Source organism: Daucus carota, chromosome 1 (genome assembly GCF_001625215.2).
Source record: "Daucus carota subsp. sativus chromosome 1, DH1 v3.0, whole genome shotgun sequence".
NCBI lineage: Eukaryota > Viridiplantae > Streptophyta > Magnoliopsida > Apiales > Apiaceae > Daucus > Daucus carota.
In genome coordinates this window covers 7584256-7604545 of record NC_030381.2, presented here as the reverse complement: position 1 = coordinate 7604545, position 20290 = coordinate 7584256, and the positions used below count along the sequence as shown (strand labels likewise).

The window sequence follows — 20290 nt, the reverse complement described above, 5'->3', positions numbered from 1 at the left end:
AGAGCATCTCCAAGAGCCTCTTCATTTAGACTCCTAACTTGAGATTTGAGGAGGGAGAGGGAAAATGTTGCTCCAAGAGACTCTTAAGTGGTTCTTAAATCACTAAGAGCCTCTTGTTTCTCTCTCTTCTCTCCTCAAAGTTAAGAGCCACTACATTGCTCCTAACTTACTTTTTCACAATAAAAAAATCCTTCCCTCCAATTCACCTCCATCTTTCCATCTCTTTTGTTATAGTGGAGCCCAATATATGAATAAAATATGAAATAGAGAAGAGATGTAGAGAGTATTGTTGGAGTTTACACTCTTAACTTTGTCCTAAATTGCTAAGAGCCACATTTTTTATATTATATTTAGGAGCCAACAAGGAAGCTCTTGGAGATGCTCTTATACTTGTAACCAAGGCTGAATGCTTAAACTTAACGTCTTGTTAACGTTTTATTGACAAAGGTGTATAGCAGAGTGAGCCATACTAGGAAGGTATCATGGCTACAAGTCGGTAATATCGAGAAAAGACTCCAGATATCATAAATTGGAGTTAAAATATTTTGAATATCATGTTCTGAAAATATGAATCTGAATATCACTCTAAGACGCTGCATAATGTAGCGTTAGGTTATGAGGATAAAACGCTACATGGTGTAGTGTTTAATCTTTAGTTTTATCCTTAGGCCTCAAACGTCAGATAAAGTAACATTATGAAATAATGTTACATGATCAAGTGTTATGTATTTTAAGGTTTCCAGGTATTTTCTTTATGACTTGGGCTAAAATGATATAAACACTACACCGTATAGTGTTTTCTTATAAAATTATAAATGTTAGATTATAGAATATTATAAAGTGATATTTCAAGTCATTTTTTTGAGGATATAATATTTGAGATTTTATTGCTTAAAATTATGATAAAGAGGGTCAATACCCAATATTTTGATATCATTGGCGTTCACTTTGTTAACTTTAGTGTCATCCCAAACAATCAATGAAAAATACCACGAACCTTATAAACTCCCAAATCACCCTGGCACTCTCTTTGTTAGTCATTGCTCGCTCAGTTATAGTGTCAATCCCAAAACAAAACAATCTATAAAGTAGGATAATTAAGACCTCAAATGTCACTATTTAGCAAAAAAGGGCTCTATTGTCACTTTCTGAAAAAATAGCCCAAAATGTTACTTCAAAACGCAATGTTTACAATGTCGGATAAGAACGCAACTTTAAATTATCATTTCAGCTGAAAACAAAATTTGAAATCATGATTTCAACCGAAAATAAACTTAAAACACAACTTGAAGTCGTGGTTTCAACTGAAAACGCAACTTCATGTCGTTTCACCTGAAAACACAACTTACGAACGTGTGAAATAAAGTCCAGAAAAAATATGGTAAACCTAGAATATTAATTAATTACATTTTGGAAAATATAGCAATTTTTGGTCAAGTCATCTTTTTGAGCTGAAAACGCAACTTCAAATCGTGGTTCCTCGGAAAAATAAAATGCAACACAAAATTGCATTTTGAAGTGACAGTTAGAGCCATTTTTTCAAAAAAAAATGACATTGAGACCCATTTGTTCAAAATTATTGACTTATGGAGTCTTCTCTCAGAATCAAAAGCATAATTACATGCTATGATTGATTGTGCATCATATTCTCAATAGGTATGATTTAGTATTGTTACTTTTTCGTTTATTATCACACACCCCTTCCCCTCTTATTATAGCATCGTTCTCGACTTGTATAACGTCCAGACTCTAGACCCCTCTCACATATGTTGGGGGACCCACACACCTTTCAGAATTCGTTTGAAAACTCACCTTGCACCTACACCCGATATTCGCGCATTAAAGATTTATTCAGGCAGGACTCCTCTGCAACAGATTTTGGAGTTATCAACAAAATATAAGGACCGTTTGGGTGAGTTTAAATTAAGTGCTTCTTGCTTAAAGTAAAATAAGTGATATAGAAGTTAGAAGTTAGTTAAGACTTATAAGTAATTAATGTATTTGGAAAAAAAGTAGAATTCATGAAACAAAAACTAAAAATCCTAGCTTTTTACAAGTGCTTATCGACTTTTTACACAAATGGTACGAATAAGTGCTTCCAACTTAAAACTTCAGAAGCGGGGCTTTTAAGCCCTGCCTAAACACCCACATAGTTATTTTTTGCATGATTTCTGCTCTCAGACACCCACAAACTGTTACAAAATTAGAGCACACCGGGCCTAGTGCCTGAATTACACAAGATGCAGTCTTTCTACCATATGCATCTTATATAGGTAAACAAACTCATTTATACAACTAATCAAAGCATTAGGAGTGCAACACCGCACTCGTATCTGTGGCTTTGTATTCACTAGGCTCTCCAAGATATTACTGATATGTAACATATTCAAATGGCATGTACCAATGAAATTCTATATTCAAGGAAGCAATAAATGAAACAGGCCCAACTAAATCTCATCTCAACATCTGTGCATCCTTGGGGCAAAACCTGAGAGGCAGCTGTCTAAACACAATCATCTCTGCAACTTGAAGGAGATATCCAGCACCAAACATTCAAAGATTCAACACTAAAAGTACGTCTCCTGCTACTTGAATATCACATGGTCCTAAGAAACCCGCGAACTTCAACAAGAAAATTGTGTAGATTCTTCCTAAATTTCTGGTAGTTTGGCCGATCGAGAGAAAAAGATAAATTGTTTGAGCTTGTGAGAGAATGCAATGCATTACCCAATCTTGATTTAAGTACTGGATTTGCTTGTCTTTCTATCAACTCGTTGCCCAGTCTCTACAAGAAACATCACCCGGGAGTGGGACATTAATAGAACATAATGTAGAGTAATATAAATAAAGCAAACAGAATCTCTATGCAGCAATATGTGACAAAGACCAATATTACAATTATAAATAAAATGAAATCACTATTCTGAAGTAGAGATGCTACGAACATTTGTGTAGACCTCACATTCATATAATACAATCCCAGCACACACTTCCAGAGATGATTTTGTGCTCTACTGTAATTAATTTTTGAAGCAAAAACACTTATGTTGTGTTTGGTTGGGGAGAATGGAATGGAATGGAATGGAATGGAATGAAATGAGTAAAAATACTTGAAACTAATAGAGATAGGAAGGAAGTTTTGAAATAAATTTAAGTGAGTGCAAAATTGCTATGACGAGATTTGAGAAGAAATTAGGGGTAGGAGAGAATGGAGCATTCCATCTCAAATTGAAGGTATGATCTCTAACACATAATGAAAGGAATGGAATGGAGGAAGGAATGAAATTTGTTAAAAATTGCCCATAATAGTTCATTTTTCATTCCATTCCTTCCGGAATCATTCACCCCAACCAAACACAACATTACATTTTTATTTTTTGTTTGTGTTCCAGAGTACCTCTTGTTCTAAAAACATGGGATCTATCTTCCCAGCACGCCATTAAAGAGGTTAGCCATGTTACTACCCCCCCTCCCCAAAAAAGGAAAAAGAAAAGGAAAATAATAGTAATAAATTATTATGTGGGTGCAGATGGCGAGATAACAGCTTGGGGAGTCTGGTCTGTTAACAGTATTAACATGCAGAAGTCAAAAGAGTTTAGATAACTTATAGACTGACTTCAGAAAAATTCAATAATATATGTACTTGTGTAATTATATGTGGCTGATGCACTAACATATATGCATGTGTAGATACCTGATACAGAACATGTTCACAGAGGATTAGTGGAAGCAATGCATCCGCCGCAGAGCTGACAAGATCAGTGCTGAGATTGGAGAGGAAAGAAAATGATAAGAACACGAAGGGGGCTGAAAATACTAGTTATACGTCTTGCCCCTGGCAGTTAAAGTAAACAAAAACCTCTAATTTTCTTTTAATATTATGGTAGCCCAACATCCCCCAACACTAATTAGTTCTAGAAGACAGGCCCGGTCTCTTGATATAGGTCCCCTTCCTCTACCCACGCACACATGACTTTACTGATACTGAGACTTAACTCTCAACCACCCACCACCCACTGTAAGGAAAGTGCACTAGTACTAGAGCACTGCCCCTTTGGCAAAATGTATCACGAGTCCTCCCTGAATCGTTTATCATTTATGGAAGGAATGTTATTTTAGAATGCATAATCAAGGGAGCAGGCACAATCTGTGTTATGTGTTAACTGAAGTCAAGAGGACAGTTCATGAAAAGCTTTTTACATGCAAATCATTTCAAAAGGAAATTTATAATGACCAATCAATAGTACTGCTTTTGTATTAGATTCTGTTAGTGTGTGCTTATGCTTGTACTAGGGTACTAGTATTACTGTGTTATTGTTTCTGTCAATATGGTTGGTTAGATTAGCTGGTTAGATCCTAGCTGGAATTTCATATCCTCATATTTCTTGTCATGGCCATCCCCTGATTTGTATTTTTTCTGTTGGGTTATAAAGTTATTACTTGGCAAATCCGACACACCATTATCTTTGGAATATTCACTTCTTTTTCTTTTGTTCATTAAAAGAGCTTTACAAACAGAATTTACTATAGTTCATCTTAATTCCGAGTAAAATTAACTTGCCTGTAATCCTCAAAGAGGAGGAACTGCAGTAGTAACTGAGTAAATTGGCTCAAGATACCTTCCTGCATTTTCCCGTTGGGATCCTTGTAACCTGCAGCATGGGAACCGAAACCAACTTTACCAGCAGCAGTTTCCTTGAAGTGATACGAGGCAAGAGCATTCAATGCTCTCAGACACATGTCAACAACTTCTGCATCCTACAACCAAAAAATAAAGACGCGGAATGAAGGCTAAATCACTATGCATGCATACCAATAGACAGATTATTTAATGATATCAGAAAACATATGCATGAATGACAATCAAACTAGACACATTTATTGAAGATGACTAAATGTATATGCAGCATAAGGCACATAAAACTGATGTATTAACAATTATTTACCTGATGACGAAGGCCAAATTTAAGAGTCTCACGTATATGAGAAAATGATTCAGCATTTAGCTCCAATAACATCTCAGGATAAACCTCTAAAAGATGTGAAAGCAACCCAAAGTACTGTTCCATAAAACATCAAATATAAAAATTTGCAACACAATAACAAGTCTGCTCTTTGGCAAAAAGAGAAAGCTTACATCATGACAGAGTTTAGGATATTTTAGCATGTCCAAAGTGATGAGTGGGTTAACAATTTGAAGACCCGTATATACAACCTGAAAAATTTTACAAGTGTTGGAACACAATAAACAATATGTTGTAACATATATGCCTTTTGAACCTTACCTGAGAAATTCTTGTCCCATGTGCCTCAATGGAATCTGATGAGAAGTCAACCTACAAAGTTTAGAATTATTGAATGTACTACTATGAATAAATGATGCTTTAAAACGTAGAAACTGAGATGGCCCTTAATTTTGGATATATATATTAGTAAATGGAACACAGCATACCAGATCCTTCGAGCATAAATTAGAAAGGAGTTGCAACAGGGCCCGTAAATCTTTATATTTTTCGGCATTTGCTTCACTTAGTAAGCTTCTCGAAAGGCTTAGTGAGATCTAGAAAATTGGTATGTTTTATAGTAAGAAATAAGATAGTAAAAACACTTCCCAAGAATATCCTACGCAGTGAACCATAACTCTGCACTAACTTCACAAGTACTTTACATATTGAAAGCCATACTGAGACCTCTGATGCAATATTGGATTATTTCAAATAGTGTTAACAGTATTCATGAGACAACAGTTTTTAACCTCTTCGGTCCATAAGCAAAAGAATGAACAATCCATTTATCAGATCAGTAAAGACGAATAAAACAATATATAATCTTCCAACAATCAAAATTAAATCATCCCCCCCCCCCCCCCCCCCCCCCCCCCCCCCCGCCGTCACTATACATACTCATGTCATGCATTTCAGCTACCCATCGAATACAGGATGAATTGGACAAAATCTTAACATTCTCGCCATCCGTTTTACTGTATACCAAATATGCTAAAATAACAATAATGAGGTCATGCAGAACGATGTACTTAAAGTCTTAAACAATCAACTACTATTGCTAAATGACTTTATTTTAAAGACAAAACAGCGAAAAAGAGCAACAAGAGCTAGGCTTATCATAGAGAGCAGCACGGAAGACCAATTAGTTCAATGAACTAATTCAGCTCAATTAATACTTAATTACTGATTAACGTATATTTAGAAGTTAATAGAGCCGTTTTCATAGACTAGTTACGTATCCACTTAATCAACAGATCTACAGATTTAAAGAAAAAAATTACCGTCTAAAGTAACATTAAATATATATCAGCTACCTGTAACATATGATATTAAATAAATAAGAAAAACTTTTAAATGGGATTCATAGATGTAAACAAGAAATTTTCAGTTATTAGTACATAACATGTAAATAGATGTAGACTTGTGACTTTATAGGGATCCTGTCATACAGGAATTGCAGTTAAATTTTTTGTTACTAATAGTCAAGTCCAAAGAAGCTCTACTGGATGTGTTAGAAGGCAAGTCTGACGAAATATTGCCCCCAAATACTAACGCTTAATAAAAAAAGGTACGAGGACAAGTGAAAGAACCCTTATCCTTGGATGTAAAACATATGAACAACGTGAATTATAAGATCGGACTTAATATAACATTTAACAATGGCAAGGAATTTTGTTCTTGTTACTTCAGTTCAGCATATACGCAGAAAAGGCTACCCTGTTAAACATGTACTAGGGCAGTATACATACAGCAATTGCAGCTTCGATATAGTAGTAAACTTACAATTACAAGGCAAGAATTGAAAAAAACAACTTCTATGAACATTTTCAGATAATTAGTTTCCTATATATATAAGTATAACTGACTCGTGGAAAGAAGAAAACATGTTACCTTCCCAATATTGTAAGAAGAGTAAAGCTGAAGGAAACGCATGCAGAAATTAATTACAATTGCAGTTTCTTGAGCTTCTAAGTAGATAATTTGACCATCGACCCAATCAACAACAAACTTGATTAACAGGTAGATAACTGTAGACTGAAAAAAAGAGATGGGTGTAAGATATATAGGCAATCAAAAAAGTAAAATATAGAGACTCCATATTTAATAGGTTGAGCACAACACATGTTGGACCTCCTTCTTCTAGGCGACATAATATAATCATTCAGGTAAAAGAATCAATTTTTAGATATCAAAATAGCAGAGAAAAACCAAAATAAATGGAAATTTTTAACAATAATTGCACCTCATTACTGTAAACTTCAAGCAGTATGATGATAGGGTTCATGACAGAGAATCCCATTTCAAAAACTGCTTTTTGAGTTCGAGGTTCAGATGCACTTGAAGCACCACGAAGTCGCTCCAACAAGCAAGTAACCTACAAAATTTTAACCACAGAACGTTTAGTATCTATTAAATAGAAGTATATTCAAAAATACTTATCTCATTGTAAGTGTCCTTACACCTAGGATAATATCTGGTTGTTGAGATACATTTTTCAGATCACTTCGGCCAGATATTTCCACCAAGTAGTTAGTCATATGATGAGTAAGATCTCTTACATACCTTCGAGATAATTTGACAAGCAATTAGAAATATAATAGTATAGAATGCACATCAGAAATTAAAAGACAAAATTTTATAGTTTCACTCACTGATTCGATGCCTCTATGTTTCCCATGCCAGAAGCTGAAAGAACAAGAGTTTGAGAAAGCGAACGCTGTGACACACAATAATTAGTAAGCAAGGAATGCAGAAACCATTTCTTTGCTAATATTGAAGAAAATTCAGGGTCTATGAAGCATGGAAGAAGAGTTCCAACCAATTATTCAACGTAAGGAAGAGAATGAAAGATATTTAAATATCGTTGCATGCATATTTGATTAAGTCTCTCTTCTGTAAGTTTTTCTATGGGAGGGCAGGGAGGACATATGTCCATTCTTGGTCTGACTAACATATATCTGTTTTCCCACGTCGAAACATCTAGAATATAAATATTCAATTAGTTGTTAATTCAGACCAATATCCATTAGCCCGGTTCATCCATATCTTATCTAGTCATACACATAATCTACATAAAAGTTAAACTCACTACCAAATATAGTTCTTTATACAACTCGTCATAGAAAATAATATAACATCAAATTATTACTTGGTGGGCGGCATGTAACAAGAACAAATTTTTATCACCAATAAAAGTGCTTGCCAACTTTCCCCACGATTCCTGAAGAGTAGGTGAAAACAAAACACATTTAGTACCAGTTCAACTAGTAAAATACCTGGACAATCTGCAAAAGCTAGTACCAAAAAGAACATATAATAAAAAAAAATCCTAGAAGAAATATAGATCAAAGTTTCTAGAGGTTGTCTGTAAATATTTAGCAGTACTGTGTCCTGTGTCGTAGCTATCAACTGCTAATGCCTCAACTATAATTGAGTAACTAGTACCAACACTAATCCAAATATTAATACCTTTATGTAAGAAGGCACAAAAATGGTGTGACCCACATGGTCCAAATGTTGTTAAAGAAAATTACGTCGAAGGACATTTGAAGATTGGACAAGAACAGGTGGTTTTATACAAGTAATACAAGTGCCACGAAACCAGCCCATAGCAGGAACTCCGGGCACGTCAGTTTTATTTAAATCAGTAAGCAAGAAAAAAATAGCCGAATCCATGTATATCAGTTTCAAATGGATCTAACGATAACAAATTTTTGGATTTGGTTTTCCTTGGCCCGAGAATTCATGGACTTAAGATTTAGGCATACGCATACCCCACTGCAACCCGTATGAAAACTTGAATATATATCATGGAAACCAACGTGAAAATGAGAACTGAGATCTTATTTCATTATACGCCAATAAAATCTAAAAAACCCATTTAAATCTTCCCCATGTCATCTCTCCCAAGTCCCACCACCACCTCCCTCCCACTGGCCACGCCACTCTGCTAGCCACCAGCCACATTTCCAACTGACCTATTTCACATGCAATCTGACCAGTGACCAATAAGGTTATTAGCCTGAGAAGCACCGTGGAGTTGCCATATGATCATCCAGTGGCTGCGTCAAGCACAATGATTGTCATAATTCGTCATTTTCGGTAGTAGATGATCCACCTCCATGATAACTATCACCATCCGTCAGCTTCAACTCCTTCCTCTATAACACCACCTACAATATCGTACCTGGGGAATGATGGATGTGCGATCGGAAATTCGGAATCGTTCTTATATTTCAATTTTATTATTTATGCTTAAAACTTTTTGTATGTACTGAACTTTTGGTCATTTGGTCTTGAATATGGATGATTTTTGTCGAGAGTAGTGTTGTAAATAGTGATGCAGAACAAAAGCAGTTCAAATCTAGGTAATTCCGTTATGATTCTGGTGGTGGTGGTGTATTGGTCTAATATTTGGTGATTTCACTGGTGGTGGTGGTTGTGACGAACCAGATCACTAATTTAAACTACTCTTTAAGGTTATTACTTTACTACCAGCCTCTATCACTTTATCAATGTACATATACTCATCTATCACTTCTAATTAATTTTTAATACATTCATAAGTTAACCATATCAAAATGTAGTATTTGAGCCAAAATAGTAAAAGCTTGATAGTTGGTCGTTGCTCAGTATTCGGGTATGGGCCTTTAAATTTTAAAACTTATTGTAATGGTTGCAATCACTATAAAAACAAATTTTAACTACAGACATGTTTTATAGCAGGCATGAATATTAATCAAATCACATAGAAAACCTATTATAATCAAGACGCATATAACTAACTAAGCACATCTCTAGGGCTACCTTATCTTAAACAATCACTTTCACACCAATTTATTTGAAAAACCTAGTCCAATTAAAACAATTATAAATTTTTTAATTGGGAGGAAAACTAGTATCAATTACAAATAGGGTTCGAACTTCTAAGTAAGGAAGTTCCGCGCGCCGGGGGGGGGGGGGGGGGGGGGGGGGGGTAGTATTCTGAAACATGTTGACTTTTTATATCCGACATTACATCCTTAAACAGTTTTAAGAAACTGTTTAATAATTTTTATCTGGGCCCACTTGAGTACATTAAAATACAAAATTCATGTTTTTTCAATAGAATATTCTAACAAAACTATTAGTAATGAATTTTAAGTGTATTTTCTTGAACAAATAATCAGAACTAATCAGGAAGTAATAATTAGAATATAATATATTCCATATTATATATATTAAGATTCTAATACAGGTTTCGACTTGAATTTTGATATCCAATGGACTATTGTTCGGTAAGCCCAAGATCCAAAAGGTTTATTAACCAAAACGAAATGCAAATCCAGAAAGCCAGGTTTGATTATCCAATCTGATTGAAATGAATGGGTTATCCACAGGTTCGGATGAAGTTGTCATCTCTAATCTTACTATGGCACCACATGCTATCTAAAGTGCAAAATTTTGTTGTGCCTTCATTAAGAATGTGTGAACAATTGTTCAGATTTGACGAAAGAATACAGGTTTCAGAGTTAGATCAGAATATGACCCTGGTTTTAAAGTATAAAGTACATTATATGATTAATCATTTATATTGGAAAATACAGATACTCTGTTTTCTCTGTAAGTAGACTTCACTGCAATCATCAGCCAGGATTACAAAAAACTTAATAGCGTGTCACTAGTCCTATTGGAGATCAACCAGGCAATTAATTTAAAAAGGTGAAGATAAGCTTGACAGAGTAGCAAACACTTAAATTTAAATAGTATGAAAAAATATTGTAATATGGCATAAGAGATCATCAAAGCAACAAGCTGGGAAGTATAAGAAACCACTAACCAAGGCAACAAGCTAGGAAATTTAAGAGATCACTAACCAAGGCAACAAGCTGTGCAGAAACATTCCTTCGCCGCACTAATCCATGAAGTAGCTGATAACAAGTGAGTGCCTACCAAGCAACCAAATAAGGAATCATAAAATTTCCATCACGTGTCTTTACCTCGAGCATGAAAACAAGAAACTTGTAGAAAAGAATGCAATTAAGATTCATTGAAGTAAAACTCCGTGTGTTTACTTCAGTACAAGCCAAACAAAACTAAAAGCATAGGATTTATGCGATATCATTTTCAGATTCCAATATGTCAAATACCATCAATAGGACATCAGAACATAGATGGCTAAATTAGAATTTCTTAGCAATTTAAAGATGTCAATCATACTAAAAATGCATCAGAATGAATTACTCAAAAATTTAACCAGTATACAACATATATTTTTGTAATTGAAACATAATAAAATTGTATTGTTTCTGTTTCAGGGTTCTAATTTCTCTTTATATCTCAACTGCAATTGTAAGTAAATATTAAGGTGGGGGTGTCTTGAAAAAGGAATTATAAACGTAAAACAACGCAAAGCGTGAGGGAAAACTAACAAACTACATATTTTTGCTTTTTCCGGACCTGCAAATCTTTCTCCCCGGGATAAAAAACAAGAGTTGTCATTGCGATGCGGACAATGATATCAAGTATATGTTTTCCCTGGTTATGCTCCCCAAAAAGACTAAGGAAAACAAGTCCGGCCTGTTCAGGCTGCAGATCAGACTCAAACACAGTTTTTGATTTGACGCCTTTGTTCATCTCATTGTTTGGCATCATATAAGTGGAAGACCATCTTGCAAGAAACCATATAATTGCCTGCCATGATAGCTCAAGTCAGTCAACCAACTTATTAACTAGTGATGGATAATTAAACTGAAATATGAATAGTTCAGAAATATGTTCATAGGTGAATTTATCCTACTCATACTAGGGCAAACAGTGTCGGACACGACACATATCCGGTGTCAGATTCAGCAGTTACAAAAAAATTAGGACAAGCAGACACTGTCCCAGTTTTCGAAACAATTACAGGAATACGGCTTCTTTTTAATTCCAATTTTTGATATATATGAACAATTAAGTATATATTATATTTTTTGTAATCGCTTTATTTATTATATAAATTATTATTTTTAATGCAAGTAATTGATTATTTACTACAATTAATATTACTTGATGGAACTATATATCAAATCTGAGAAATGGTATTTTTAAAAAAATTGAGATTAAAGTAGCTGTTAGTCTGGCACCCACTAATTATAAGAAAGAACTACTCCGTAATAAATTTCCTATTCTTCGTTCACCCACTCCACAATGTTGTTTCATTTTCATCAGAACTGCTTATCTACATCTGCAAACATATACATATTTGGCTTCAAATCATTAATAAATCTGTAATTTTCACCAACAGAGGACCCAATTTTACGCACATGAATCTGCCACGTATACCAATTTGTACTTTGTATGGGTAAACATTCATAAGTTTTATTCCTTCATCCGCTCTATTACTAGAAGTGAACTGAAAACTCATATCCAATTATTTAAAAAGGAAAGCTTCATTTTCTGTCCTTTTCCTCGGATGTAATTTTATTTTTTTGCTAGGCAGAAGTTTTTAATTAAAAACGAAAAACTACAAAAAAAGGGGCAAGGCCTGAACAAGGGAGAGGGGCATGCACCCATAACCCAAGCAGCAACTACCAGACTTTAGCTTACAAATTTATACACAAGTAAATAAGGAACAACTAATTCGTAAAACATATTGAAAAAAGGTGACACTTCTGTCAAAATTTCACTATACAACTCAGGAATAAAAATTAGATACAGTGAAAATGACGTTATATATATAATATCCTAAATCAGTAATACTTAGGGATGTAAATACCATATCATATCAATTCATCGTAAAAAAAAAAATAGTTTTGCAACAGACCAGATACTGAACAGACAAGACGACTAATGTAATAAAATACTAGCATAGAACTTAGAGCATCTGCCAAATAATAGTAATACAAATATGAAATATGCAGTGGGCCTTGAATCCGAAACATTAATTTGTATATAGGAATTGTACAAGCACAAATACTTTTGGTAATGTCTTTTTAGTTAAGACTTTTACTGATTGCATTTGAAGGATGGATAAAACGCTTTGTTCAATATTCAGCCAAGAGAATGACAATAAAACAATCTAGTAATCTACATATAAGAAAAAACACATTGTCGACCAAGGTGATCTTGCCAACTGATTGCTTACCTCCATAAGTCGCGGACTGAAATATGATGCTCTCATCTCCGAATCGAGAGATTGCTCAGCAAATTTAATGATTGAGCTGCATATATTGTAAACATGTAACACTATATCACGAAAGATAACATCATAAAGCTACTGCACTATATGTGATCATATATATTACCGATTGATGCAAATTCTGATAGGCTCCAGAAGGTTTATTCAAGAAGGAACAAAGGAAGTTCAAATCAATAAATATCTTTCCTTGATCTGTTGAAGATTTTGGAAATGTTTAGATTACATATAATACTTGGGAAATTTAAGCAGATCCCAAATATTTTGTCCATTGGCTAGTTTCCTTATTTTAGTTTCCTTAAGTTGGGGGGTTTTCTGGGAGGCTACTCCAGAGGCCTATATATCATTATTCTAGGATTGTAATTGAGACAGACTGGAATAATATGGAACTACTATTCTATGCCTAGGTGTGAGGCTTAAGTATTCTGGGTGAGACCAGGTGTGAGGCCTAGTTATCTATTTTATGTCTTTTATTCTCTAGCTTAATTCTGTGTTTTCATAATTTGCTACATACATAACGTTCGAATAAGATCCTGCATCACCCATTTTAACTCACTAATGTCTATATAAAGTAGGATGTGGAAACAAAAAGGTAATGTCTAGTGAGGAAGGCTCTCCCAATAAAGTTCTCACAAACCTCTTCAATAGTGTACTCCACCAAAATAAAGAGCCTTGAATACTAGAAAGAAAGCCCCTATACCTAACAAGATTAAGTGAATACCTAAAATTGTGGCCATTTTATTTATATCTTTCCATACATAACCGAAGAATAGAAAAGAATCTTCAAGCGTCTCAGGTCCTAGAAGTGCATTATAAATACAACCAAAGCCCAATACTGCGGAGGAAATTAAATGAAGTACTCCAGATACAAAATATGGAAAAGTGTCTATAACTTCCCCACCAGGACCTACTCCCCAACCTAGAGTAGCTAGGTGAGGAAGTCAAATTAATCCTTGTGCATCAGGAGGCTGCTTCCAAAGGTTTACATTAGGAATACTAGTCATTAGATGATATGATAACTAGTCACAGCAAGTACAGATGGAGGGAGAAAGAAGACAACAAACAAGTAGAAAAGATTTATATTTGATAACCTCCCACATACACCATGTTATATGCAACAAGGACCGAGGAAAAAAAAAAGGCGGGGGCAAAGCAACCAACAACAATCCACCTAACTCTATCTTTTTTATTATTCTTCTTTCTGCTGATTTTTCAACATTAGTTCATTGGGTATGTATGACTTTAAAGAGATATGAAAAACCGATTACGACTGAGGCATCAAACAGTGGGGTTCCAAGAACAAAGATGAGCATGTTACGTGCCGTTCCACCATTAGCAGACTGGAGTTTTAATTACATTCCTTACTGCTAAGTTATGTTAACAGGCTAGAAGAATGATCTTTAAAATAAAATTCCAGAGAAGTAAGGAAGTGGGTCTTTGTATTTAGATAACTGGTTTAATTCTGGAACAAATTAACAGGTTCATGATCAATATTATTTGGCTACTTGTTCTATCAGCCTGTTTTTCCCAAATCAAATTCACAACAAATCTATCAACCCCCCCCCCCCCCCCACCCAAACACACACACACAGACACGCAAAAAATATTCGAATGACATTCTTTCACTAGGGAGCAAATTGCTCATCCACTCTTTAACTACAAATGAGAAACTCTGCTGACAGATTAAATACACTGTTTTATCAATTTATATTTACAAAGAATGATGAACATACACCATTAATCACTGTTCTCCAACTATTGGAGTACACTGCGTTTATGTCGTTATACTCGAATACGTATCTACGTTGATTCCTTGGCATGTAGTGATACTCGACTCTAAATTTCAAATGGAAGCAACTATTGACTTATTTTGAAGGAGTTAGGTTCTATGGAGTCCACGTCAAAGCTGAAGTCTTGAAGTACAAGTCAATTGTTTTTTAATTTAATCATAAATAATATCTTTGATTACTAAAATTTATATATAATATATTATTTTTAAGTAATATTAAACATCATCATCAATTATTCATTAACATCCTTTAACTTTAACAATCATTAAGATCATCGTTCTCTTATTAGTTATATTGTAAAATATATTGTCCTGCGATTTATAAAAGTGATTGATGTATTTATTGATTATCCTGTAGAACATAGTCTTCAGGTTGTCGTATGATTGAAAATATTGTAGAACAAAAAAGTTAAATATTGAAACCTAGTTTATATTTTATCCAATTTTGATGAACGTGACTCCAAGACTCCACCTAAAATGTGGATTCCATATAACATTGCAAACTAAAGATTCATCAAAAAAATAATAAGACAGAGAACACACACAGAAATAAGGACTGGAAAGGGAAGACACGGATATACCAAGTCTATCAAGAGGATTGCTCGTAACCGTTGAGTATGATCTAAAATAAACTGTTGCACAGACTTATATACTGAAAGGAAATCGATTGTCAGAAAGTAAATAAACAACAGAGGCCTACCACTCAACATGTGAACAGACATAACCACCCAATATTAACTCAAAAATCCACAATGTAACAATATATTGACATTCCTTCCTAATATAGGTAACAAATATAAAAAGCAGCTACTCAGCGACGCAGGGACAGAAGAAAGTTCCCAAACATTAGAATAAGATACCCAACTATAGCAACTACTGGACATTACACATAACGCATTGATAAGTACTTGAATTTTAAAGTTTTGGTCTGTCAACTCTCAGCTTCCCAGTAGTGGGAATTGAATACACTTAACTATTAAGAGACTGTGTCAGATAAGTTTTAAATATTTTACTTTCAGTACTATATTAATAAAGTGCTTTAACACAACAATATCAAAGGTCAAAATCAGTATACGTTAAACTAAGATATAAATTAAGCGGCTTTTTTTAGAGTAAAGACCTTTAAAAAAACTTATTATTTGTTAGCTACTCAAAGCAAAAAAGTGTTGGCGAATTGAGAAGAATACTACCTAGATAGTATATACACTGGATGCTTTTCTGCCTCGGTCAAGCCCACAAAATGGTTTTGTATAGCTTCTGGTACCTGAAATTACATGCCATCAATACTAATTCCTGTACATTCTAAATTTGCTGATTATAAACTGATACTACTTACAGAACTTTTAAAAGAAAATAAAACACAGATATTTTAAGATGTAATCTGCTCTGCTAGTGGACTAGAGATAACACCTTATATAAGTGGTTAATGAGTAGGAACTGTCAATCATGTACAATGAATTCATACCCGTTGCAAGATGCTGTGTCCTATATTGAGGGCTGTAAATCGATACAGACTATCTGGTGTCTCGGCTTATATCCGGCTCGAAAATATGAAACATGTCTCATATCCGTTTTGAAAACGATCCAAATCTGGCGGAAAAATTAAGCCCGTATAATATATGATCCCGGATATGAGCACACCTATACCCGCTCAGATTCGATCTCATATAATTTTTCATAATATGATCCTACCCGAATACCCGAATATGATCCACGGTTCATATTCGATTCGAACTAATATAAATATTATATTTTAAATCCATCACATTTGTAATTGAATAGTTATCATTTTATAAAATTTTAATATCTTATTTAAGTTTATATCTTCATAAAACATGATTTATTTAATGTGATAATGCTTAGCATCTTCACATATATTTAATAAATGATATATACCAACATATAAATATAAGTTTTAATTTAAAATTATTATATTTTATAATAGTATGTTTACTTAGACTAAATGATAATTATTTGAATAATTGAAATAATAATGATATTTAATGTTAGTGGATCATATCCGGCTCATATTCGATGCATCATAAACTACCCGGTTAAATATAGAAAATACAATACTGGATCATATTCGGTTCAGATCCGGATCTCACATAACCGGGAACGGTTTATATCCGAATAAAATGATCCCGGACCCAAATCTGGACAATCTAAAAATAATATGATCTGATACTTGAGCAGAGGGGTACCCGGTATCGCCCGGATCATTTTACATTTTACAGCCCTACTTATACTAAAACCAAAAGGCCAAAATATTAAGTCTATGGTTGATCATGAACAACTAATAAGTGTACCAGCTCCAGATAGCATTATTGACTGAATAGATTCCGATTAATACTAAATCATAGGAAAAGTTAATGTTATCCCTAGGACCTACAACATGGCTAATAGCTTGGGGCAGTTCATAACGTAGCAACTCCTAACAAACTAGAATCATTTATCCTGCACAAAAATAACAGATCACTGGATGTGGAGCATATTCATACACTAAGCAGAAACCTTATTTTACTTAAGTTGACCAAAACATGGAAATAGACTTATTTATCTCCTCATTGCTCAGATTATTTTCTTAATAAAATTAAAAAGTGAGAAGATAAAATCAAAAATATTGGATATTATGGGTCACATGAAAGAAGCAGAATATACCAATGGTGTTTCACCCTGCCCCTCGTCCGAAAGAACATGCCCAGCTATTAGTAACAGCGAATAGAGCTCTTCCAGAGTTTCTGTTAGATCACTTGCACCTCTGTTCTACAATCATGTTAAGACTATAAGTAAGAAACAAGTAGCAATAGAATTTCGAAAAATCAATTATAAGTGACTTGTATTATGTCAATTGTCAACCAACTGGATAAATGTTGTATCAAGCTGGCTTATTTAGTATAGAAGGTGAGATAATATAAGCACACACATAAAGATAGTAAATTCATCTATACACATGCCAAGTGGCAGCCAGAGTGACATAGAGTCAACATAAAAAAACTTCTGATTGATGTTGAAACAACTTTGAGCAAGTCTAGGTTAAAAAAAGGTCCAAACGGAGGACATAGGTTTTCCAGAATCAGCAAAAACACAGTGAATCTGAATATAAAACACTCATGAATTCAAATAATGACAATTAGAACTATTTGAAATAGCTATTTTTAAAAATAGTATAAGTAAGATCCAAATGTAATTAATAAACTAACGCTGATTTGTAAATAATATGTAATACCATATCATCTAATCCTAAATTCTAATATACTGGAACAACTATATCAGTTGAAACAAAATTATGTTTACGAAGACATACAAACTGATAAATAATTAATTCCTTCATAATTTGATCCGAATCATTCTCCTCACAACAACTGAAAGCAACTACACCTAGACTTTTCTCAATATTGTAAATACAAAACGAGGGAGGATAGTTGCCACTTGTTCCACGCATTCCACTTTTGACCCCTGTGTGTATCACCTTGTAATAAATATTATTGTAAGAAAGGACTCTGAAGCCTTATAGATTCACATATTCATCCGAAACAAAATTGGTCCCCCAATTTTAATAAAAATTTTGGTGAGCAAAGTCTTCATGCCCCGCCTATGGTTCAATTTTCTCGTACATTCCTCGTTATTTGGATGGCTTATTATAAACATTATTTACGACTTAAACAAGAAATGATTTAGAAGTACTATTACACTTGAAGGCATATGATGTGCATTATAGCAACAAATATGTAAACTTTTAAGTAGCTGCTTTAGTTTTCACAGTAAATGGTTTTATATGCTTACACTCCATCTGTAATATTAGATCACCATATCATTGCTAGTTCATATCCGACAATAAGGATTTAAGGATGCAAGTATGAAATTTACTTAAAATAATTTTTGGCCAGTGGTTGAATGGGGTGTTCTACAATTTTATGAGCTGGAAAGGTGTAGGACAGTAGGCTTTTGATACCATGTGATATTAAACCTATCTCTGCAGAGATCGACAAGAAAACACAATAAATGTACAGATTTCCTTTAAAGTACTCGTCAATTCATATAATTCAGGTCTGCTCACAAGTAGTCAAAATAACTTTTCAAGTATCAAGTAATTTTTTCTACGCTAAGCCAAATGTCCCTTGTGAAATAATGATGCAAGTATGCTCTCAAGGTACACAAACAAAGAGATTTTGTTGTCCAATCTGGAGCTCATTAACGAGTCAATAACTCCATATTAAAAAATCTAACTATGTTTGTGAATAGAAGTTCATATTTATGTCCTAATTACAGTACTTGATAGTATGGAAAAACATGAGACCGAAGTGGCATTCTAGAACATATAATGATTTAGCACCAGTGAATTATATCTTCCAAATAATTATGTGCCAAAGACTCGAAGCACCACTCAAAATTACAAAAAACTGGAAAAAAACAACACAACACAAAATTACATCGAACATATGGTTATCATGAAGATAAACAAAAAACCTGATGAAGCCTCAAAAAGCGCTCGGTAAATAGTCGAGTTAGCAAGGGAACTGTAACGTCAACGGCTGCTCGTGCAATAAGAGCATATGAGCATAACCTTTCATCCATCGCTACAAAGAGGAACATTTGGAAATAAGCTTTACAGTACTGCTAAAGGCTAATAATCACGTATATTTTCAGGCATCTAAAATGTAAATTGGCAACACATTTTAGACGCTGCTGAAATACCAGATATAGAAGCTTGAAGGTAGTCTTCAGCCTCATCACTGGATACCGAAGCAGAAGCAGCTGTATCATTACAAGAATTAATTAAGATCGTGAACTAATCAAGTTTATCAAAAATCTAAAAAAATCACAAAAAGTAGCTACACTTTTATAGGGTGATGTACATACCCTTTAGTTCAGACTCGACTATCAAAGCAAAAATATTTGCTGCAGCATTTATTCCTTCTGGTGGAAGCAGCATACTTGGATGAGTCAAATCTGTCGGCTGAGGTTATTAATATAATAGTCAATTCTCTGACTAGTTCCAATAAATTATAAGAAATATCTTTGCTAGGGAATAGTATATTATAGATTAGCAGGTACATATCTGTAGATGAAACTCTTTAATTGTTACATCATAAAAGACTCCTTTCAGTTAAATACAATCAATTTTTAGCAAAATATGCAGAACAAGGGAAATGCACTGTTTATTAACAAATTAGTTGGGTTTCAATATGTTGACGTAAAGTGTTTTCATGTTTCATACAAAAATTGTTAAATCTTTAATCAAATTTCTTCCATCCTCCGTTACCCTGAGTCTTCATTTTTCTCGAGTACCCATATCACACCCTTGAGTCCTTGACACTCAGAAATGGGTATGGA

The 20290-nt window shown here is 34.0% G+C and overlaps 1 protein-coding gene across 8 annotated transcripts in view; it reads right to left on the bottom strand.

The window, feature by feature from the left end:
• Nucleotides 1-1953: 1953 nt before the first annotated feature.
• Nucleotides 1954-20290, bottom strand: part of LOC108204227 (uncharacterized) — a 32792-nt gene continuing 14455 nt past the window's right edge. For 2 of the 8 annotated variants that reach the window (XM_017373559.2, XM_017373560.2), the window contains exons 14-33: nucleotides 19817-19913; nucleotides 19652-19711; nucleotides 19424-19533; nucleotides 17615-17719; nucleotides 16144-16217; nucleotides 13114-13189; nucleotides 11445-11678; nucleotides 10862-10933; nucleotides 8155-8226; nucleotides 7658-7722; nucleotides 7466-7568; nucleotides 7249-7380; nucleotides 6897-7040; nucleotides 5453-5560; nucleotides 5286-5336; nucleotides 5138-5215; nucleotides 4947-5060; nucleotides 4562-4758; nucleotides 3695-3764; nucleotides 2446-2785 (exon numbers count right to left, since the gene is read on the bottom strand). In XM_017373559.2, coding sequence (XP_017229048.1) covers nucleotides 2597-2785; nucleotides 3695-3764; nucleotides 4562-4758; nucleotides 4947-5060; nucleotides 5138-5215; nucleotides 5286-5336; nucleotides 5453-5560; nucleotides 6897-7040; nucleotides 7249-7380; nucleotides 7466-7568; nucleotides 7658-7722; nucleotides 8155-8226; nucleotides 10862-10933; nucleotides 11445-11678; nucleotides 13114-13189; nucleotides 16144-16217; nucleotides 17615-17719; nucleotides 19424-19533; nucleotides 19652-19711; nucleotides 19817-19913 — 2151 coding nt within the window. In that variant the 3' untranslated portion in view covers nucleotides 2446-2596. Of the gene's footprint in view, nucleotides 2786-3694; nucleotides 3765-4561; nucleotides 4759-4946; nucleotides 5061-5137; nucleotides 5216-5285; nucleotides 5337-5452; nucleotides 5561-6896; nucleotides 7041-7248; nucleotides 7381-7465; nucleotides 7569-7657; nucleotides 7723-8154; nucleotides 8227-9025; nucleotides 9193-10824; nucleotides 10934-11444; nucleotides 11679-13113; nucleotides 13190-16143; nucleotides 16218-17614; nucleotides 17720-19423; nucleotides 19534-19651; nucleotides 19712-19816; nucleotides 19914-20290 lie in introns of those variants that run through there. The other 6 variants (XM_017373558.2, XR_010291259.1, XR_010291260.1 and 3 more) reach the window with 6 other exon arrangements.